General features: G+C 41.9%; 2 protein-coding genes across 13 annotated transcripts in view; one reads left to right on the top strand and one right to left on the bottom strand.

The window, feature by feature from the left end:
* NSUN6 (NOP2/Sun RNA methyltransferase 6) overlaps positions 1-22876 on the top strand; it is a 111939-nt gene that overhangs the window by 67410 nt on the left and 21653 nt on the right. For 3 of the 5 annotated variants that reach the window (XM_068562166.1, XM_068562138.1, XM_068562167.1), the window contains 5 exons: positions 5612-5737; positions 7416-8834; positions 9811-10124; positions 14664-14838; positions 16013-16913. In XM_068562166.1, coding sequence (XP_068418267.1) covers positions 5612-5737; positions 7416-7628 — 339 coding nt within the window. In that variant the 3' untranslated portion in view covers positions 7629-8834; positions 9811-10124; positions 14664-14838; positions 16013-16913. Of the gene's footprint in view, positions 1-5611; positions 5738-7415; positions 8835-9810; positions 10125-14663; positions 14839-16012; positions 16914-22876 lie in introns of those variants that run through there. The other 2 variants (XM_068562160.1, XM_068562150.1) reach the window with 2 other exon arrangements.
* The window catches only part of CACNB2 (calcium voltage-gated channel auxiliary subunit beta 2), a 416172-nt gene continuing 406258 nt past the window's right edge, over positions 12963-22876 (bottom strand). For all 8 annotated transcript variants that reach the window (XM_068562066.1, XM_068562101.1, XM_068562091.1 and 5 more), the window contains 4 exons: positions 17618-17769; positions 16063-16158; positions 14787-14972; positions 12963-13433 (listed from right to left, as the gene is read on the bottom strand). In XM_068562066.1, the coding sequence (XP_068418167.1) occupies positions 12963-13433; positions 14787-14972; positions 16063-16158; positions 17618-17769 (905 nt within the window). The remainder of the gene's footprint in view (positions 13434-14786; positions 14973-16062; positions 16159-17617; positions 17770-22876) is intronic.

The raw sequence follows: 22876 nt of genomic DNA, 5'->3' as shown, positions 1-22876 counted from the left end.
GGGTCCACAAAAATATTGCTGTGATTTATATCAAACAGTGTTCTACCTATGTTTTCCTCTAAGAGTTTTATAGTGTCTGGCCTTACATTTAGGTCTTTAATCCATTTTGAGTTTATTTTTGTGTGTGGTGTTAGAGAATGTTCTAATTTCATTCTTTTACATGTAGCTGTCCAATTTTCCCAGCACCACTATTGAAGAGACTGTCTTTTCTCCATAGTATATTCTTGCCTCCTTTGTCACAGATTAATTTTCCATAGGTGTGGGGTTTATTTCTGGGCTTTCTATCCTCTTCCATTGATCTATGAGTCTGTTTTTGTGCCAGTACCATATTGTTTTGATGACTGTAGCTTTGTATTGTATTCTGAAGTCCGGGTCTCTGATTGATTCCTCCAGCTCCATTTTTCTTTCTCAAGGTTGCTTCTGCTATTCGGGGTCATTTGTGTCTCCATACAAATTTTGGTGTCAGGGTGATGGTGGCCTCATAGAATGAGTTTGGGAGTGTTTCTTCCTCTGCAGTTTTTGGGAAGAATTTCAGAAGGATAGGCGTTAACTCTCCTGTAAACGTTTGATAAGGTTCACCAGTGAAGCCATCTGATCCTGGACTTTTGTTTGTTGGAAGATTTTTAATCACAGTTTTTTTTTTTTTAAATAAATTTATTTATTTTATTTATTTTTATTTTTGACTGCATTGTGTCTTTGTTGCTGTGTGCAGGCTTTCTCTAGTTGTGGCGAGTGAGGGCTACTCTTGGTTGCGGTGCGCGGGCTTCTCACTGCAGTGGCTTCTCTTGTTGCGGAGCGCGGGCTCTAGGCGCGCGGGCTTCAGTAGTTGTGGCTCGCGGGCTCTAGAGCGCAGGCTCAGTAGTTGTGGCGCACGGCCTCAGTTGCTCTGAGGCATGTGGGATCTTCCCAGACCAGGGCTTGAACCCGTGTCCCCTGCATCGGCAGGCGGATTCTTAACCACTGCGCCACCAAGGAAGCCCTAATCACAGTTTTAATTTCAGTACCTGTGATTGGTCTGTTCATATTTTCTATTGCTTCCTGGTTCAGTCTTGGGAAATTGTACCTTTCTAAGAATTTGTCCATTTCTTCTAGGTTGTCCATTTTATTGGCATATATGTGTTCATAGTAGTCTCTTATGACTCTTTGTATTTCTGTGGTGTCCATTGTAACTTCTCCTTTTTCATTTTTCATTTTATTAACTTGAGCCCTCTCCCTCTTTTTCTTGATGAGTCTGGCTAAAAGGTTATCAATTTTATCTTTTCAAAGAACCAGCTTTTAGTTTCATTGATCTTTTCTATTGTTTTCTTCATCTCTATTTCATTTATTTCTGCTCTGATCTTTATGTTTTCTTTCCTTCTGCTAATTTTGGGTTTTGTTTTTCCTTTCTGTGGTTGCTGGTGTAAAGTTAGGTTGTTGATTTGAGATTTTCTTGTTTCCTGAGGTAAGATTGTATTGCTGTAAACTTCCCTCTTAAAACTGCTTTTGCTGCATCCCATAGGTTTTGGGTCGTCGTGTTTTCATTGTCATTTGTCTCCAGATAGCTTTTGATTTCCTCTTTGATTTCTTCTGTGACCCATTGATTTTTTAGTAACATATTGTTTAGCTTCCATGTGTTCATGTTTCTTACAGTTTTTTCCCTGTAATTGATTTCTAATCTCATAGCATTGTGGTCGGAAAACATGCTTGATATGATTTCAACTTTCTGAAATTTACTGAGGCTTGATTTGTGGCCCAAGATATGATCTATCCCGGAGAATGTTGCATGTGCACTTGAGAAGAATGTGTATTCCGCTTTCGGATAGAATGTTCTACACATATGTGAATTAAGTTCATCTTGTCTAGTGTGTCATTTAAGGCCTTTATTGATTTTCTTTATTGATTTTCTTTCTGGATGATCTGTCTGTTGATGAATGTGGGGTGTTAAAGCCCCCCAGTATTATTGTGTTATTGTCGATTTGTCCTTTTATGGCTGTTAGCATTTGCCTTATATACTGAGGTGCTCTTATGTTGGATGCATATATATTTACAGTTGTTATATCTTCTTCTTGGATTGATCCCTTGATCATTATGTGTAGTGTCCTTCTTTGTCTCTTGTAACAGTCTTTATTTTAAAGTCTATTTTGTCTGTTATGAGTATTGCTTCTCCAGCTTTCTTTTGATTTCCATTTACATGGAATACCTTTTTCCATCCCCTCACTTTCAGTCTGTACATGTCCTTAGATCTGAGGTGGTTGTCTTGTAGACAGCATATATATCGGTCTTGTTTTTGTATCCATTCAGCCAGTCTGTGTCTTTTGGTTGGAGTATTTAATCCATTTACAATTAAGGTAATTATCAATATTGTGTTCTTATTGCCATTTTTGTAAATTGTTTTGGATTTGTTTTTGTAGGTCTTTTTTCTTCCCTTCCTCTTTTGTTCTCTTCTCTTGTGATTTGATGGCTATCTTTAGTGTTGTGTTTGGATTGCTTTTTCTTTTTTGTGTGTGTCTATTGTAGATTTTTGGTTTGTGGTTCCCGTGAGGTTCTGATACAGCAGTTTATATATATACAAGCTTGTTTTAAGTTTCTGGTCTCTTAATTTCCAGTACATTTCCAGTATCTTGCATTTCTACTCTCCTCATGATTGCTGGTTTGGATATCATATTTGTGTTTGGATGATTTCCTACCGTTACTTTATGTTTGCCTTTACCAGTGAGCTTTTCCATTTGTAATTTTCTTATTTCTACTTGTGGCCTTTTCTTTTCTGTCTAGAGAATTTCCTGTAGCATTTGTTGTAAAGCTGGTCTGGTGGTGCTGAATTCTTTAAGCTTTTGCTTGTCTCTGAAGCTTTTGAGTTTTCCATCAAATCTGAATGTCGTATCTGAATGAGGGCATTGCTGAGCAAAGTATTCTTGTAGTAGGTTTTTCCCTTTCATCACTTTAAATATACTGTGCCTCTCCCTTCTGACTTGCAGAGTTTCTGCTGAAAAATCTGCTGATAACCTTATGGGGATTTCTTTTTATGTTATTTGTTCCTTTTAATATTTTTTCTTTGTCTTTAATTTTTGTCAGTTTGATTAATGTGTGTCTTGGCATGTTCCTCCTTGGGTTAATCTTGTATGGGACTCTCAGCGCTTCCTGGACTTGAGTGAGTGTTTCCTTTCTCACGTTAGGGAAGTTTTTGCTATAATCTCTTCAAATATTTTCTCAGACCCTTTCCCTCTCTCTTCTCCTCCTCGGACCCCTATAATGTGAATGTTGGTTCATTTAATGTTGTCCCAGAAGTCTCTGAAATTGTCCTCATTTCCTTTCATTCTTTTTTCTTTATTCTGTTCTGTGGCAGTGATTTCTACCACTGTCTTCCAGCTCACTTATTTGTTCTTCTGCCTCATTTATTCTGTTATTGATTCCTTCTAGTGTATTTTTCATTGCAGTTATTGTATTGTTCATCTCTGTTTGTTCTTTAAATCTTCTAGCTCTTTGTTAAACATTTCTTCTGTCTTCTTGGTCTGTAGCTCCATTCTTTTTCCGATATCTCGGATCATCTCTACTACTGTTACTGTAAATTCATTCTCAGGTAGATTGCCTGTCTCCACTTCACTTAGTTTTTCTTTTTGGTTTTTATCTTGTTCCTTCTTCTGGAACATATTTCTCTGCCATCTCATTTTGTCTAACTGTATGTGTTTGTGGTCTCCGTTTCTCAGGCTGCAGGACTGTAGCTCCTCTTGTTCCTGGTTTCTGCCCCCTGGTGGGTGAGGTTGGTCCTGGGGCTTGTGCAGGCTTCCTGGTGGGAGGTGCCTGCCCACTGGTGGATGGAGCTGGGTCTCATCCCTCTGGTGGGCAGGTTCATGTCAAGTGGTGTGTTTAGATGTGGCTGTGAACTCAGTATGGCTTTAGGCAGCCTGTCTGCTGATGGTTGGGGCTGTGTTCCTATCCCACTGGTTGTATGGTCTGAGGTGTTCTAGCACTGGAGCCTGTAGGCTGTTGGGTAGGGCTTGGTGTTGGTGCCAAAATGGCAACCTACTGGAGAACTCAGGCCAATCAATATTCCCTGGGACCTCTGCCACCAGTGACCTTGCTCCCATTAGTGAGCCACAGTCAACCCCTGCCTCCCCAGGAGACCCTCCGAAACCCACAGGTAGGTCTAGCCCAGGTTTCTATGGAGTCACTGCTTTGCGCTTGGTCCCAGTGCATGTGAAATCTTGTGTGCGCCCTCCAAGACTGGAGTCTTTGTTTCCCCTCGTCCTCTGGAGGTCCTGCACTTAAGCCCTGCTGGTCTTCAAAGCCAAATGCTCTGGAGGTTCCTCCTCTCGATGCCAGACCCTCAGGCTGGGGAGCCTGACCAGGGGCCCAGAACTTTAACTCTTGTGGGAGAACCTTGCGCTGTAATTATTTTCCACTTTGTGGGTTGCCCACCCGGCGGGTATGGGATTTGCTTTTATCGTGAAAGCGTCCCTCCTACTATCTCATCGTGGCTTTTTCTTTGTCTGTGGATATATTGTAACAAACTGTCTTTTTTGGTAGGTTCCGATCTGTTTTTGTTGATGGTTGTTCAGCATTTAGGTGTGATTTTGGTGTTTTCGTGAGAGGAGGTGAGGTCAGGTCCTTCTACTCCGCCATCTTCTCTGGAATCGAGGGCTGCTTTTGGTCTGGATGCTTGCTGCCTCTTTCCTCAGTGTGCGCTGGCCGTTACCCACTTGATACGGGGTGTGCAGGTGCGGTGGCCTGTGCGCGCTCCCGGTACGGCTGGGGCAGCCGTTGGCACCCTCTCCCATGTCTCCCAGTGGTAGCAGCGGCCCGCATGCTCCTGGGGATAGCGGGGGCGGCGACGGGAGCCCACTTGCGGGTCTCTTAGTGGTGGTAGTGGCCTGTGCCTGCCTCTGGAGCCCATGATGGCAGTGGCGGCTCGTGCCCGCCCCTGGAGCCTTGTGTAGGCCGTGTCCTGTTGCCTCGGAGCGCGTGTAGGGAAAGACGCTCCTGTGGTTTTCCCACCCCTCTCCTCGCGTGCCCCACCCAACAGTGGTGCCTTGCCGTCTCTCATGGGCCCAGGCTTCTTCTGAGTGCAGCCTCAGTTGCGATTCTGCAGCCTCTTCAAGGTGTCTTCTCACAGCCAACCCTGGTCCTCTCCCTGGGACTGTCTCTGAAGCCAAAGCTTCAGCACCCAGCGCCCCGCCTCCCCATACCGGCAGCTGAGTCTCAGGCTGGGGAGCGCAGGGCAGCGGGACAGACCGCCTGTGCAGGTCACTGTCCGTTTTGCCTTCCGCAGGCTGGTTGCTGCGTTCATCTCCGGGGCTCCAAAGCTCCGCTTCCATCCAGGCTGGTCCTCCTGCCGATAAGGGGACTTCCCAGGGTGCAGGGAACTTTCCTTCTGCACAGCTCCCTCCCAGGGGCGCAGGTCCAGTCCTGATTCCTTTCTGTCTCTCTTTTTCTTTTTTCTTTTGTCCTGCCTGGTTATGTGGAGGTTTTCTGGCCCTTCCAGAAGTCTGAGGTCTTCTGCGAGCATGCAGTAGATGTTCTGTGAGAATCGTTTCACTTATAGATGTATTTCGTGTATATATTTGTTTACATACATTATATTTAAAATGTTCACTTGCTCTTGCGATACTCATCATTCGATCACACCTGTCTTTAGGCAGCTGAGCTGCTGAAGCCGGGGGGTGTGCTGGTGTATAGCACGTGCACTGTCACCCTAGCAGAAAACGAAGAACAGGTCGCCTGGGCCCTCGAGACGTTTCCTCACCTTCAGCTTCAGCACCAGGTGAGGGCCATTGCCATTGTCTCTGGGTGATCCGGTAAGTCGTGGGAACTTAAGCATGTTGATAAACACAGAGAGTGATAACGAAGAGACGTGTCAAGTAAAACTTCTGAAACAGATCTTGTGGTACACAGGGTTTCTCTAATGAGAGCTGTTCCAGACAGGCCCCTAGAGGATTTTCACATCCTGACCCAGTTTTTCCAGGCCTTCACTCTCTACAGTTGTGTTAAAATGCCACAGAGCTCAGGGGGATTTTTGTTACATGTTTATTTGACTTGTGGCTCTTGTTCATGTTACTCAGAATTTTGTTTCTAAAACCCTTCCTCCACCCCTCAGTCCTATCATTTTTCTGATAAGGCAAATGTTGAGCAGTTTTCTCATATCACACCACAGCCCAAAGAGGCTTTAATAACTGGGATATCAAAAGACTAGCCAAGGGGGGAAAATGGTTCAGGATTATTGCTTCCTTCTGGATTCTTATATAAGATAGGGAACATTTAAAAAGGTTTCTTGTACTTTATTTTACCTAGCACTGTCTTTCTGTTCTGGTTTTTATTAAAACTATATTTATGACTAGATTTTTTAGCCCGTGATGTTTGAGATTAGGTTTAAATCTGTGGTAATGCTCACATTCATTCAGATAAACTGAACATCTAATGTCAGTTTTTCCAGTACAGAATTCTAGTAAGTAATTGGAATATATAAACAGAAGGCAATCCAGAGATGGTTTCTAGACTCAGAAATTAAGATAAGTGCATTGTAGATGAAAAGAAGACTTGAGAATTCACTTGAATTTGATGTGTGTGTATATACATATACACTCAGTATGTACCTAAAAGAGATGGAACTCCCCTCACACACACATGGGTTAATAAACAATAGGTTTTCAGATATAAACCTAAGAAAATATATCTTCAGTAACACAAACATTTGTGAAATGGTGACTTAAGTTAGGCTTATGCATCTTTTGTAGTAGTGGTTTGCACGGATCACTCAGTTCCTTATGATTCTGTATTCCTCTAAAACTAATCGAGGCAGCTTTAGTTTTCTCATCTCCTTTAATATCCTAGTACATTTAAAAACAACAACAAAAAAAGAGGACTTTTATCATCCAATAGGTATGGGCCAGAGAGAGGCATCTTCAGATGCCCAAGAAGCTCCTGTCAGTTTTGGGGAGTCTGACAAAGAAAGCTGGGTTTTCACCTCCTGCTGTAACTGATAATAATGTTCCACTTGCTAAGTGCCCACTCTGTGCCAGGCCCGATACCACCTTACTTACTTAAGCCTCAGATCAGAGTATTTCACCTGTTTCGTAGATGAGGAAGCAGGTAAGGTAAGTTACTTTCCTAAAGTCACACAGCTACGCTGTGGCAGAGCTGTGATGTGAATCCACGTGCTTCGAAGTGTGGAGCCCAGGTCTCTTCTGCATGTCGTGGGCCTTGATAAGCATAAGGGCCACCCTAGGGACTCAGACGTCAAGTGGCTGCATGTTACCACCCTCCCACTCTACTACCAGGAAAAGCAGCGTGTCCATTTCACAAAAATAAAAGGTATTTACTCATTTTTCTGTTTCTGGAATTGGTGGTAGGTACAGCTCAGTTTGTCCTTTTACGTAAATGGTACACAGGCACACTTCCCGACGTGAGGATGTTTGTCTGTGTTTATTTGTCTCTCCGAGCAGGACCCTCAGGTTGGAGGAGAAGGGATGCTGGGAGCCGGCCTGTCATCTGAACAACTGAAACGGCTGCAGCGATTCGATCCCTGCGTGGTGCCGTCACAGGACAGTGACACTGGTTCTCTCAGAGACGCCAGGATAGAAGACACGATTTGGCTCGCAAATAAGGATTGTATAGGCTTTTTCATTGCAAAATTTGTAAAATGCAAAAGCACCTAGGAGAAGGATCCTTAGAGATGAAAGTTCCAAACGTTTTACATGTTTTTTTTTTTTAAACCAAAAACTGTTGTCAGGCCACATAATTGATGCCGTGATTGCTGAGGAAACAGAAAAGGCTGCCGGCTGTCCCACCAGGAATCAAGAGACTGTACTTCACAGAGGAGGTAGCCGGGGGGTGGAGAGGGGGCACTTTGAGACTGTATCTTGTGTGTTTAAAATACTTTTCCTTTATGGATTTAGCAGAGTATAAAGAAAAGGAGATGCCTGAAGATGTCTGGAACATATTTTCATTTGGGGTCTTTGTTTTAATTCGTAAAGAATGCAAGTCATTTTTAATGTTAAAATCAGTGGATTTAACAAAAGGAATAAAATTAGCAGTATTTAATTTGGTTATAAAACACGTTTTCCGTTATTGAGTTCCTTCAGAATTCAGGGTGTGGGAACTGTAACTTATTTATCAAGTGCCAGGAACAGAGCTGGGGATTTTACGTGACTTTTTCTGTTTACTATTTGGTAAATCAACCCTCTTTCAAATGAATTCTGGACTACTCCCAATGACAGTCTCCCTTCACTATGTTGACTTTTTTTTCTTCTGTCATATTTTAAACTAAAAACTAAAATGAATTTTTTTAGAATTCTGTAGATTAAAAATGAGACTGTCGCACAGTTCGGGTACCTTTTATCATCTAACGGAATACATGCAAATTCTTCGAGATGTGATTGGTGAGAAAGCCATCTTGTGAGAGCTGGGAAGTGGCCGCTCTCAGCCAAGCCTTGGTGTTCTCCCTCTGAACAGAAGCGACTCCACAACACCTTCCCCAGGCCAAGCAGCTGTGACTACATCACAAGGAAACAAGACCACTTCACCATCAAACCTGAAATCGCCCAGACTGCACAAGTGACCAAACATCACCCATGGTGGCCAGTATAAGTGGATGGCCTCTTTAAAATGAATTGTAACTGTAGGCTTGCTTTTCATCCTACCTGCTTTTTAGATAAAATATATTAAAATACCCAGCCATAGTTTAAAAGCTATCTCATGTCGTGTTAAATACATCTCTTTTGTTAATTCAAATCACCTCAACATTCCTGAGCCTCGGGCAGTTGCCTAACGGTTTTTTTTTCCTTCATAGGTCTCGGTCTCCGTTAGGAATTTCTTGCAACTTCCTTGGATCCGTGAAGAATGCTAATCTCACCTCGGATCAGGTGAGATCTTCAGAGGCCTCTCCTCTGAGGAAGCCTCTCTTGCAGACCCTTCTCTGGGGCTGGTCGGGCATGTCTCTCTCTACACCCCTCGTACCTCTGTCTCCTCCTGTCACGGCACTTGACACATCACTGTAGTGTACGAGGCATGCCCTGGACCGCTGCCCCCAAGCTTGGGAACATTCCAGAGGCAGGACTGTGCTTTCTGTACAGCTTCAGAGCAGATCATTGTTACACGCTTATTGAACGCGGGAAAAACCCTGTCAAGCTCCCTAAGATTCAAACACGTGACTGACTGCTTTCCATCCCTCATTCTGCCTGATATCCAGTAGATGTCATCTGCCTAAAGAGAAACACTGTTCACCTGTGGTACTTCTGCTTCTAGGGCTCAGCATACTTCCTCGAACTTTCAATACGTTTTTGAAAAATACAAAAAATCCATCCCTTCTTATGCTCTCTGCAGAGCCTTAGGTGCTAGGCTGGGATGGAAATGGTAGGGAAGGAGCCTAGTAGCAAATGTGTGAAGTTTTGATTAGTACCAACAAATATCAAAATACAAGCAATACAGGCAAAACAGAAGAAAAATAATTTGCATATTGAAAACAGGACAAATAAAAAATATTGCTAAAATTCGTTTCTTTAACATAGACATTTTTCAGTGGGTTTCTTTCTTTCAAAAAAATAAAACAAATTGGAAAATAAAACACATTCAATCTTAAGGAACACAGACATTTAAGAAAAAATATGATAAAAGGACAAAAATCAGGGAAATGTGGAAGAGAATGAATATATTCTCTTTTAACATATTTAATGTTACCATAGTTATATCTGTGAAACAGAAGCATTTTAATTCAACAGTGAGTACGTTTTACTTCAAAACCGTGTATCACATTTTAAACAGTAAAGTACAAATAGTTAAAAATATAACACGATTCAACAACTGACCCAGAGCCCTCTGATTGCCTGTTTTCTCCAACAGCATGACTCTTGACGCGTTAGTGAAATTATCCAGGGCTAGCAGCATCGTGTCACTGAGCAAAGGGCGAGGAATTACATTTGTCATCAGAAGGGATCTCCATTTTAGAGAGGAAAAGTACAGTTCAGCATCGGAGGCAAGAATTGCAGAACATATAGGATGAAGGTGGGAGAAAGTTGGCTTTGCCGTGCTCAGGCCTTCAGAGGCCTTTGACCTGCCGGAAGCTGTCACTTCTCAGATGTCGTGGGGAGATGACCACAACCCATCAGTGACGGGCAGCACCCCCCAGGATGAGGCGCCACACACAGGAAGTGCAGGTGAGTATTTTACATACTTTCAGCTGTAAGAATCATTCCTAAAATGGCACTTAATACGACTAATAGTAGACAGTGCAGAAGCCAGCTCTTTATTTGTTTGATATGAATGGATGACTTTAAACCAGGCTTGTTGAACAGTTCAGTGTAGCTGACAGTGAAGGTTTAACATGAATGCAGAGCAGACCATGTTAAAATGTGGCATTGTCCCAAAGTACAGAATAACTAAGACATCCTACATTTAGCAGCACCTTTTTGTAACAGTAACTTAAATGAGCAGTAGAGAAAGAGCAGAGGAAAGGCTGAAATGGGTGTGACAAAAAAGACAGAGAACTATTCGAAACATTTCCAGCATTTTCTAGGTTAACTACAACAATCATTCTACAACTGAGTCGGTTAAGATTAAACCTTTGCTGTGTGAAAAGACTAGAATTTTACATTCCACAAGTCAGTGAATATCCCATTGTCCTTGGGATTATTTCTTCAATTACATATTTAGTACACACCGTTTACACATATGCCCACTCTACAGTTTTCACTTATGGGTGCTCTAAGTACTGCAGTAGAGATTTTGCAGAATACTCTGATTTGGACTAATGTGTTTCACAGTAAAGTGAGAAACGAAGAGTCCAAGTCAAAATTTAAAAAATGGAATCCGTTAGCATGATTCTTTGAAAGGGATTAATGGTAGCAGCAAAAAAGATACATACCAGTTGTACTTCAAGAATTTACATATTCCAAAGTCATGAACTGGGATGAAACTTTGTATAGGAAAGGTCGGGGCTGGTGATCATCGATATGGTACCGTGATGGACAGTTGATGGGAAGTATTTTATAAAAGTAACTTTAATTGGAATACGGTTTCCCAATGATGTGAATATTTTACATCAAAAATTTATATATTATGACTACTGTTTTTATATTCAATAAATAAAGGTATGTCAACAGTACAGAGCTAATTAACAAAGAGATTGAGGGAAATGGTTCCTATATTAGCTGATAAAACACTATATATGTTAACTCATTTTTACAACTCTGAGTTTTCTTTGGGGGAGAGGAATAAGGAGTTAGATGTGAAACAGTTGTACTTATAAAGGTCCAAGAATATTTGGCAAGAACCTGGAATAATCAAAGAAGCGAAACAAAAAATAGCTTAACTTATTTAACAAAATAGTAATTTTTAATGTCCAGGTCTGAAGGTAGGCAATCAAGACAGGCGTTTTCCAGGGACAGACTTCAAGTGCCAGGTACTTGCACGCCTAATACTGTCTGTCTTACCTGTCCAGTCATAGCTGGACAGACGGACACTTAGGAGAGACAGAGGAGGTTTCAGGCTCAGCGTGACCACCACCTCGTGGGCTGCGTTCGGCAGTGTCCCTGACGCAGGGCCACAGCATCTTCTGGCGTCCCCTCAGAGCAGGTGTCTGACGCAGGAAAACCTCCTCAACGTCTTGTTCACTTCAAGTCACCTCATTTTGCCCTGATTTCTTCCGAAGAGCAGAAGCTTTGGTTATAAGAAGCACTTGGAGATTGTGACGGACAGTGAAAAGTGTCGGAGAGGGCAGCGCGGGGGACACAGCAGGCACAGCGGGCGAGGTGAGAAGAGGAGATGGGGGAGTCGGGAGCATCTGTGTAAACGCTTCTCCCTCAGACGAGAGGTCGTCGGACATTTCCAGTGAAACACTCAGTCAGAGTGGCCCGTACGGTCCCTCTCCAGGAGCCAGCGGGGGGCAGCTCTCCAGGGCGTCCCCTCTGGCGGTGAGCGCCCTCCTGGGCCCTGACGGCTCGGCCCCGGGCTGGCTGCCGCAGTCGTCAGCGGGCACGCCCGTCACTGGCTCGTGCGCACGTGGCTCCCAGACCCCAGTGCCGTGACCTGAGACACTGGCTATGCAGGACGAGGCTGTCACACTCATCAGTGTGAACTGCACGGAGCGGAGCAACCCTTGGAGTTTGGTTATATTTCCCCGAATTTATGGTCACGAGTAACGTACAGGGATGGTGAAACATTCAGAAATCAAACCTTTTCAAGTCAGGCGGTCACACGTATTTACAGTATGTACAGACTCTCTACTAGAACGGGAACAGGTGTCTAGACGACGTTATTACAAATTTCCTGAAGGTGGGCATTTCTAGTCCCTGTAATTCAGAAAGCAAATCTGCTGGCTTGGCATTAAGACTCTAAAATAGTGTGATCAAACTGATTGATTGATATATATATATATATTATATATAATTGTCATAAGAAGGTGTTTGCAGAAATAACATTTACAAACTGTCTATACAGTACACAATACTAGTACATAGAAAATAGATTCTGACTTTGATCCCCTTTGTGTAAGGCAAGACAATCTGTCCCCAAATTTAGTCAGTCAGCCAGAGGTACAAGCAAGAAACAGTGGTCCATGGACGAATAGCAAATCAGGTGCCTACATATTTAAAAATCAGGAGAATCAAGAAATTCCACGTTTTATGTGGGCCGATTGATTCTGGCCCGCTGGATACATCAACCATATTTTCGAAAACATCAGCTATGCTTCTTATAATCCTGATGCCACCTGGATGGCAACAGACGATATTGTTCAAGGGGCAGCGACCCTAGACAGTTTTCAAAGTCCAGTAGACAACCAGAGGACTGCAGCCTTTCCAGGCGAATTTATATAGCACTTACTTACAAAAGGAAAAAAAAAAGTATATTCTCTATTTCATGCTGTTGCTATCCAAGCAACAGCAGTACAAAATATACAAGACAGATCACATATGATTGCAATGTAGACCCCCAAGATTGAGTTGGAGGGTGGTGGTATACAAGACTTGAAAACCAACGACACAAAAGGGCGAAAGTCACTGGCGGATGTAAACCTCCCTGTTCCAGTCCCCAGCCTCGTGCCGTCTCCTGGACACCCCTTCCCCCTCCCTGTCACAGTAGCGATCCTTGGATTTGTGGCGGCTCCACTGTTTGTCGCCCTCGTTGTGGTCCTGCTCTCGATCCGGGTCCCGCGAGCGGTGCCGGGACTCCCTGTGTCTGCGCTCCCCACCCCCGTGGGTTTCCTCTCGGTGGCTGTGATCTCGGTGCGGGGCACAGTGGTCCGCGTGTTCGTGGGAATAATCTTCCTTGGGCTCCGCGTACGCGGAGTCGCGACTCTCCTGCGTTTCTGAATCCAAGGTCTCCTGCCTGGAGAGGCCTCGGCTGGCCCCGCTGCGATGGCTGTGGTGCTGGGGTTTCTTGACCGGGTCTGGGCAGGGTTCTTCTTCAGCTTGGGAGGCAGAACGGGCGGCAGCCGCGCGATCGGTCCTCGGATCCCCTTGAGAACCCTGGAGGCGAAGGAGCAGACACAGGTCTCAGCCAAGGTCGGGGTCTGGGGAGCTGTCACGAAGGCCAGTCCATAGAAGTCTAGTCCCTTTTCAAAGTCTCTAACGTGCTGAAATGAAATCTCACCTAGCTCGGTTGCTTAATTTGTTCGATAACATCCCGTAGCATTTATATTGTGTTGGACTTTCTGTTAATCTGTAAGCGCCTAGAACAGCACACAGAGTAACTTTATTTTTTTAAATGAATGAATGAAGGAGGGAGGGCATTCTTTTATATGTTCTCTTGTGGTTCAAATATAGATACAGGTGCCTGAGATCTGTCTGCACATGGGTGGACACTTAACCACCTCTGCTCGAATACAGGTGGGAAGATTAAAAATTCGTAGGATGTTGGCTTTAAGGGAAGAAAATGATAAAATGTCAAATGCTTAAGTGGCACTTAATATGAGACCAGCAGTGTTATGAGACAGTCGCGTATATTGACTGATTGATTAAATACAACAACCCTGTAAGCCAATCTCATGAGAAAAGTCACATGACAGCCCCACGAGGTAGGGTCATTGGTATTCCTGAGGCAAAGGGCAGGTAAGGATTTTATCCAAGGTTAAACCCCTGGGAAGGGGTGGAGAGGGAATTGAACCCAGGTAGTCTGAGTCCACAGTCTGTGCTGCCGGCCACATAGAACGTTCCTCTATCCTGGCCCTAACAGAATATGGGGAGAGCGGATTTTACGGTTTATATACAGTAAGTCCCCTACATACAGACCTTCAGGTTGTGAACTTTCAAAGATGCAAACATAGCTTCGCATGTCGAATCACGTAAGTTAGATCATTTGTCTGGCGTACATTGTCATGTGCGTGCATCCTCTACAAGTGGTTGTGCTTTTGTGTTCTTTACTGTACCGTATAGGGTACGGTAGTACAGTATCTTTATATCAAGCCCAGGATGGTCGGAAGCGAGCGTAAAAGCAGTGGTGACCTAGCGGGTACTACTGTCCTTTTCAAGGGACTGTACTGTAAGGTTAAAAATGTTTTATCTTTTGTTTTTTCTGTATTATTTGTGTGCAAGGTATGATAAACCTGTCACAGGACAGTACTATAGAGCTGATTGGGTTAGTGGGTAGCCTAGGCTAACTTTGCTGGACTTAGGAACGAATTCTCGGAACGGAACTCGTTCGTATATGGGGGACTTACGGTACTTCACAGGATGCTGTTTACACTCCTTCTCTTACAGGTGCCTGGCTCACGCTGGAGACACTTAAGGGACCCGGTGTTCCACCTCATTCTGGACAGGGCTGCCCAACCGGAACGAGCCCGGGACCCCAGTGACGCGAGCGGAGAAGGGAGCGCCCCTCACCTGTGAGCTGGGGACCAGAGCAGGGCTGACGGGCAGGGTCGAGGTGGCCAAGGTACGGCTGAGGAGAGGGTTGGGGAGGCTGCTGCTGGGAGGGTGGGTGGCCTTCCAGTAGGCCTCCAGGTAGTCGGCAAGGTGCTCACAGGCGTCCTCGAGCTGGTTCTCATCCAGAATCACATCGAACAGCTCCTGCAGGGGCAGACAGTGCAGACGGCACGCTGACGGCAGCCAGGGCCCGCCCGGCGCCTCCCCGCACGCGCGGGGCAAGGAGGGCGCCCGAGAGCTGCGTGCCGCGTCCCTGCCCGAGGCGACGGGCTCCTCCTTCCTCCTCGCCTTGGCGGGCCATCCACTAAGGTCAGGTTATGCGCGTCTGGCCTCAGGTCGCTGTGGAGGACACGGCTGCTTCGCCGTGTGAATGACCAGGAAGTGAGCAGGTGTGATAACAGTTGTTAGGGCCACCAGAGAAAAGTGGCCCACACTGAAAAAAGGAACTGATCCTATGCTAGGGGAGAGACGTAGAAAAGAAAATGAGACTATAAGCCAAACACACAGTACAGGAAGAAGCCTGTCTTTGACAGAGACTATGAAAAGCTGAACCTTGGAAATGACTGAGGTGAGGTGAAGACATGAGGAAGCCGAAGCCTCTAATGATTTGATGTGGTCCAGACTGCAAAACAGTTCAGAGTTCTTATAAATGTTAACGTACTCCCAGTAATGACACGTGGATCTGATCATAGTTCATAAGGCTTCTGAGATACCTTCATTTTAAAAAAGCCAGAACAAAAGCCAGAAGCATACGGTCCCAAAGCGTGGTATGCAGAGCAAGGGATTCGAGGTAGGAATGTGTCCAGGGGTCAGAATCTGGTTACTGAGTGCTTTAGAAATGGTCTCAGATCAATTTCTTAGATGGTGATGAAGAGCCAGCAACTTGCTCCCTGATTAGAAGTGAATAATAAACCAACCCCAAACAGAGCCGTCTTTTAAACCAAAGTTTTTAAACAACGATTGTGTTTCATGTAAGATACTAACACTGAGGTGTTAGATTAACAAAGCGAGGTCACCACGGAACACACCGTAGCTGTTCGTAAGCCACGACCATGACCTAGACAAGTGCTTGTGCTCGTGGTAAGAGGTAGACCGTTCCCGTCTTTGGGAGGAAACCCACTGTTAATGGGCAGGGTTCTCTCCCTGGACAGGCGTTTACCTGTCCGTCTGGTTTTTGTTAACAGAATGTGGGTCTGAAGCCTTCAAGTGGATTATACTGCAGAGAGAGACTTACCGGAGGGCACTGAGCCAGCTTATCTGCTGCTACCATCTGAACATTGAGGTGTTTAGCTTGAGATTTCCCTCGAGATTTTATTAACCTTTGTAAAACCTGTAAAAGATGAGATTCTTAAACTGGGGTATCTGCACTCAGGTAAACAAACAACAAGGTTCATTATTCATTCCTTTCTCTGGGGTCTTTTGCATACAGCACTAATGGTTTACAAGTAGACTGAGCTAGAAAACAGAATCTTCAAGATGATCAGCAAAATTAACACGTTAACATAAATCTCAGTCGCAAGCTTCAAAAATCACCAGCGTGGAGGTTTTTATGAGTCTTGTCTTTTTTCAAGGCTAGCAGTTCTCAAACTCTGTCTCATGATTTATGTGTTTAAAACCTTTGGAGAACTCCCAAGAGCTTTTTATGTGAACTGTAATAGTTAGTTACATATTAGAAATTAAAACTGAAAAATTCATTTAAGAATGACCAGTAAACCTCTTATATGTTAACATGTCACACATTCGGATAAAAATAGCTAAATTATTTGCAGGTTTCTCTAATGCCCGGCTTCACAGAAGCTAGCTGATGTTCCCTGCTTCTACAACATTTAATCTACCACAGTATATTGTTTGAAACAGGCAAAGAAAATCCACTCCCCTATAGATATGTAATTCAGAAAAGGAGTATTTTAGTAGCCTTTTCAGATAATTGTGGATATCTTTCTTTGATACTACAGTAAACAAGTGGTAGCTTTTTAAAGACTAGCTCTCATGTGAAATCTAAACCCCTATCAATGAACTTTCCTTACTCTGTTACATTAAATTCCATTGATCTGTCCTGAAATTTGAAGGACATGTCAGTTGTTCTTTCCAATAAAAATGGTGTTCCAGGATGAAAGTGGCTACTTTGGTTTATGACTTGAAGAATCACACTGGTACCTGCCCTCAAGATAACAAACAAACAGACTTCGAGTACGTAGCTAAAGAACTTGAAGAAGTGTACTTCCCATTTCGTTACATAGAATATTAGAAAGGTTTGTACTGAAGAGTCAAAATTTAAGCATTTTTACTACTTCATCAGGACATTCTTAAGTGAAACTGGGTTGTGTGTTTGTTTGTTTTTTTAACCTGGGAGTGCATGGGGAGGGAGAATGCCACAGCTGCTACTGCTACTGTGGTCTTGATTCCTGCTTAGACATCACCCACCACTGCTTCTGCACCATTGGTGCAAAGGTCAAACCAGTGAAAAAGGGGGAGGATGTCTGAGTATTAGATAATGCTTAGATAATAATCATCATGGAAATGGTTCTGACCTCATGGACCCTCTAAAAGTGTTTCAGAACCTCCCCCACCAGGAATCCATGGACCACACTTTGGGAATCACTCTCCTAAGCCATGAAACTCATCATCATGCTCGCTTATATGAATCTTAACAATTCTCGGCTACCACATCTCTCTTCAGACCCTTTGTGATGGATAAAGACACAGCCAGTTTATAATTGGAAAGCAGACTATAAATACACATTTTAGTAAAGTTCCATTACAGAGCAAACAGTAACAACCCTACTTACCTTAGGAGAAGAAATCTTGACATACACTATAATAGGGGCCAGAGAGGTTTTACTAAGTTGTGCTGGATGATTAATAGTATCTGCATCAAGGACCACCAGTTGCAGTGTTCTTGCAAGTTCAAAAATCCTTTCAATTTCACTCTGAACTTCCGCTGTAAAAGGTTAAGCAGAGTTTGATTACTTGACGTACAGCATTTTTAGACCAGATTGAGACAAAGTAAAACGGTACTCAGGTAGGTGAGGTTGATGTCAACAGGTAAGAGAGCTGGTAACAGGTATCCTTTGGAGAGAGCCGTTCCTTCACAATACCTCTAGCATTTAGGGAATTCCTCTCTCAACCAGACATCTAACAAACAAACACGATGTTTGTGAGAGTCAACATTTCTGGCTCTCTGTGCTGACGTGTTTTTGGTGCTATAAAACTTCACTCCATTAGGTCATTTCACTAAAGTGTTGTGAAATAGAAACTTGAAGAGAGGTCTTCCCTGTGTTTGTTTCTGACCACACTAGCCTAGCACCCATCACCAGCCTTCCTGTCACGCTTATCTGTGTTTATATGCCACCTATTGGTACCCCTTCTGGAGATGATTGATAGAGTCTAGAGATGCTTATTATTACCAAGCTGAACTACAACAGAAAACTGGAGAGATTTTAAGAGTGTCTACAACAAACTTGTCCAAAAACACGCTTCTCATATTTCCCACCAACAACAGAACAGCCCTGTAACATTCATGCTTTAAAAGGGCGGTTATATATTAGAGACAGCATTACAGAAATACAAACTATATAAACATCCAAAAATCTACGTGAATGCCAAAGAAATTTTATGCATTTCATCTGCTTCTCCATTTCTGTACCACTGCTGTCCAGTATGGTAGCCACAACCCTCATATGCCTGTGGAGCACCTGAAATGTAGCACTTGTGAATGAATGAATAAATTTCTGAAATTTAATTTAAATAAGTAAAATAGCCAGAAACTACTAGACATCATAGGTCTATAAAGCATAATATGTATTTTACAGTCCCCACTGCAGTCATGAAGGGCCAATTCCATGAGATTCCTAGACCTACAGAATACCATTTCATTCTTCTTACGCATTTGCATCCATGCAGAAGATGCCTGGAGATAATTTTAACTAGTACATTATTCCAGAAAAGGCAAGTCACTATTGTCTGCCTCACAGTATGTTATGACTAGAGTCCTTTCATTCAACCTGGCTGTCTTTAAAATCAGGGCCCAAACCACTTGAGATACTGGCTTTAAAATAATTGGTCACATTACCACCCATGACATAGTTTTGCTAAAAGGAAAAAAAAAAAAACCCATTGAGCTTCTGGAGCTATCAGTTTATAAGAAATACAGGGAACAGACAATTATATATAAACTATGCCAGTGTAATGCAGTTAGCAAAATTCACTCTCTGAAAACCCTGCAGAATAAGTGACCCAGTTTCTTCAAAAAATTACAAGGAAATAAAAAAGATATATTGAAAACTAGATTAAGAGATTTAAGGACCTAGGAAACATTTGCAATGTATGGACTTTATTTGGATCCTGATTCAAACAAATAGTAATTTATATATTTATAATGCATAAAGTGAATATAATGCATATAAGTGAATAAAATGTTTATATATAGAATACTTACATATATAAAATGTATGTGTGTATATGTATAATACATGACAGTTGGGAAATGATACATGGCTGAGTGGCAACCTGATGATATTAGGGATGTACTGTTAAGGCCTATCGATAATGGCATTATGGTTTAAATAAAAAGGGTCTTCAATGTTTAGAAATACATACTGAAACATTTACAGATAACATCATATGATGTCTGGGATTAGCTTCAAAATAATTCAGAGACAGGAGAGGAAGGCAGGGGGAAGACTGGAAATGAAACCAGACTGGCCATGAATAGATGATAGTTGAAACTAGGTGATGAGTACCTGAGGTTTCCTAGAACATTCTTTACTTCATATATATTGGAATTCCCTTAAACAACAGTTTTAGAAATAAAAGTGGCCTTTTGATCATTTCTTTCACAATAGAGTTCTAAAACATTACTGACACTCTTATTTGCTCTCTTTTCTCGTGCTCTTTAAAATTTTATTCCAATATAACCTTGCTGCTTTGTGCCCTAAAAATGTTTTCACAGCCACTGATCCCCAACAGTCAAGTTCTGATCTAAGTTAGTATTTATTGTAAGCATTAAGAAATTTGATTAGTCCACAGCCAACACCACACTCAATGGAAATGCTGAAAGCTTTTCCTCTAAGATCAGGAACGACACAGGGATGCCCACTCTCACCACTTCTTTCAACATAGTATTGAAAGTCCTAGCCAGAGCAGTTTGGCAAGAAACAAATAAAAGGCATATAAATTGGAAAGGAAGTAAAACTCTCACTGTTTGTAGATGACATGATAGTATATACAGAAAACTCTTAAAGACTCCACCAAAAGACCGTTAGAACTAATAAGCGAATTCAGTAAAGTTGCAGGATACAAAATTAGCTTACAAAAATCTGTTGCGTTCCTGTACACTAATAATGAACTATCAGAAAGAGGAAGTAAGAAAACAATCCCATTTACAGTTGCATCAAAAAGAATACCTAGGAATAAATAAAACCAAGGAGGTGAAAGACCTGTACTCTGAAAACTGTAAGACACTGATGAAAGAAACTGAAGACACAAATAAATAGATATTCCATGCTCATGGATTGGAAGAATTATATTGTCAAAATGTCCATACTACCCAAGTGATCCACAGATTTATTGCAATCCCTATCGAATATCTAATGGCATTTTTCACAGATACAGAACAATCCTAAAATTTGTATGGAATCACAAAAGACCCCAAACAGCCAAAGCAATCTTGAGAAAGAACAAAGCTGGAGGAATCATGCTTCCTGACTTCAAACTATATCACAAAACTATAATAAAATAGTATGGTACTGGCGTTAAAAACAGATCCATAGATCAGTGGAACAGACTAGAAGAGCCCAGAAGTAAACCCATGCGTATATGGTCAATTAATTCATGACAAAGGAGCCAAGAACATACAGTGGGGAAAAGGACAGTCTCTTCAATAATTGTGCTGGGTGAAAACGACAGCCATGTGCGTAAGAGTGAAACTGGACCACTATCTTACACCATACATGAAAATCAGCTCAAAATGGATTAAAGGCTTAAATGTATATCCCGAAACCATAAAACTCCTAGAAAAAAACAAAGGTGGTAAGTTCCTTGACATTTGTCTTGGCAATGCTTTTTTGGATTTGACACCAAAAGCAAACACAAGAAAACCCAAAGTAAACAAGTGAGACTACATCAAACTAAAAAGCTTCTGCACAGCAAAGGAAACCATCAACAAAATGAAAAGGCAACCTGCCAAATGGGAGAAAATATTTGCAAATCATATATACAGGCATATATCAGAGATATTGCAGGTTTGGTTCCAGACTACCACAATAAAGCAAGTCACATGAACTTTTTGGTTTCCCAGTGCATATAAAAGTTATGTTTACACTAAATTGTAGTTTATTAAGTGTGCAAAAGCATTATGTCTTATAAAATCCATGTACATAATTAAAAAATACTTGATTGCTAAAAAATGCTAACCATCATCTGACCCTTCAGAGAGTCATAGTAGTAATGAAGATCACTGATCACAGATCACCATAGCAAATATAATGAAAAAGTTTGAAATATTGTGAGAATAACCAGAATGTAACACAAAAACACGAAGCGAGCAATGTTAGAAAAATGGTGCCAATAGACTTGCTCAAGGCAGGGTTGCCACAAACCTTCAATTTGTGAAAAACACAATATCTGCAAAGTGCAATAAAGTGAAAAGCACAGTAAAATGAGGCATGCTTGTATAGGATGAGTTAATTTCCAAAATATATAAAGAACTCTTACAGCTTAATAGCAAAAACCAAACAGTCCAATTAACAAATGGGAAGAAGACCTGAATAGACATTTTTCCAAAGACGACATACAGATGGCCAACAGGTATATGAAAAGGTGCTCAACATCCCTAACCATCAGGGAAATGCAAATCAAAACCCCAATGAGATATCACCTCACACCTGTTAGGATGGCTATCATCAAAAAGATAATAACAAGTGCTGTGGTGATAATGTGGAGAAAAGGGAACCCTCCTGCACTGTTGGTGGGAATGTGAACTGGTGCTGTCACTATGGAAAATGATATGGAGGTTCCTCCAAAAATTAAAAAGAGAGCTACCATGGGATCCAGTGATAGAATCTTGACTGAAATGTGGAATTGGAGGAAAAAAAAAAAAAGCATAGGTAAAAAGAACAGATTGGGGGTAGCCAGAGGTGGAAAGTGGGGGGTGGGTGAGGGTGGTCAAAAGCACAAGTAAGTCCCACGGATGTGATGCACAGCGTGGTGACTATAGTTACTAATACTGTATATTTGAAAGTTGCTAAGAGAGTGGATCTTAGGAGTTCTCCTCACAAGAAAAAAACTCGTAACTGTTTGTACATAAATTTGTAACTAGACTTTCTGTGATCATAACACAATATATACATGGGTCAAGTCATGTTGTATACCTGAAATAGTCTAATGGTATATTTCAGGAATGTCTCAATGAAAAGAAATTTGATCACAAAGATTTTCATCCATGTACTCAGTTAAGTAACAGTTAATCACACAGAGTCCCACACCTTAAAAAAACTTCATTTTTCTTAGCGGTTTGAATACTATGAAAAAAAAAGATTATAAATGTAATACTTGTTCATTGCATAAAATCTGAGTAACAGATAAACATAAAAGAAAATAATCCATTATCTTATTATGTATCCAAAAATTACTCCTATCAACATATGTCAATTTCTTAATATATGTATCATGTATATATGTGTATATATATGCATATATTTATATCTTCTAGTATTCTTACATACACAAATATCTTAACACTTTTTAAATTAAGGGGGGAAATGAGATATTCATTTTAAAATTTAAAGGAGATTTTTTTCAGAATCCCAGTGCAACATATTAGTAAGTAAACCTTAAAAAAAGATGACCAATGAATTATGAAGAAAATCCTTTTAACTTCCAAGTAAAAATGATGCTTCAAAAAGAAATGTATCCATACTAGTGGTTTTTCTTTGACAGAGTACATCATGCTTAGAATTTATTTCAAAAAAGAAATGTCAAAGACAGCTGATGTTCATTTCTGAAACTGAAAAGCCTTATTCAAACCTGTCCAAATTGCAGTCACTTAA

The sequence above is a fragment of the Eschrichtius robustus genome, chromosome 1, assembly GCF_028021215.1.
Source record: "Eschrichtius robustus isolate mEscRob2 chromosome 1, mEscRob2.pri, whole genome shotgun sequence".
Taxonomy (NCBI): domain Eukaryota; kingdom Metazoa; phylum Chordata; class Mammalia; order Artiodactyla; family Eschrichtiidae; genus Eschrichtius; species Eschrichtius robustus.
The sequence above is the reverse complement of the archived record's forward strand: the minus strand, read 5'-3'. Positions and strand labels throughout refer to the sequence as shown.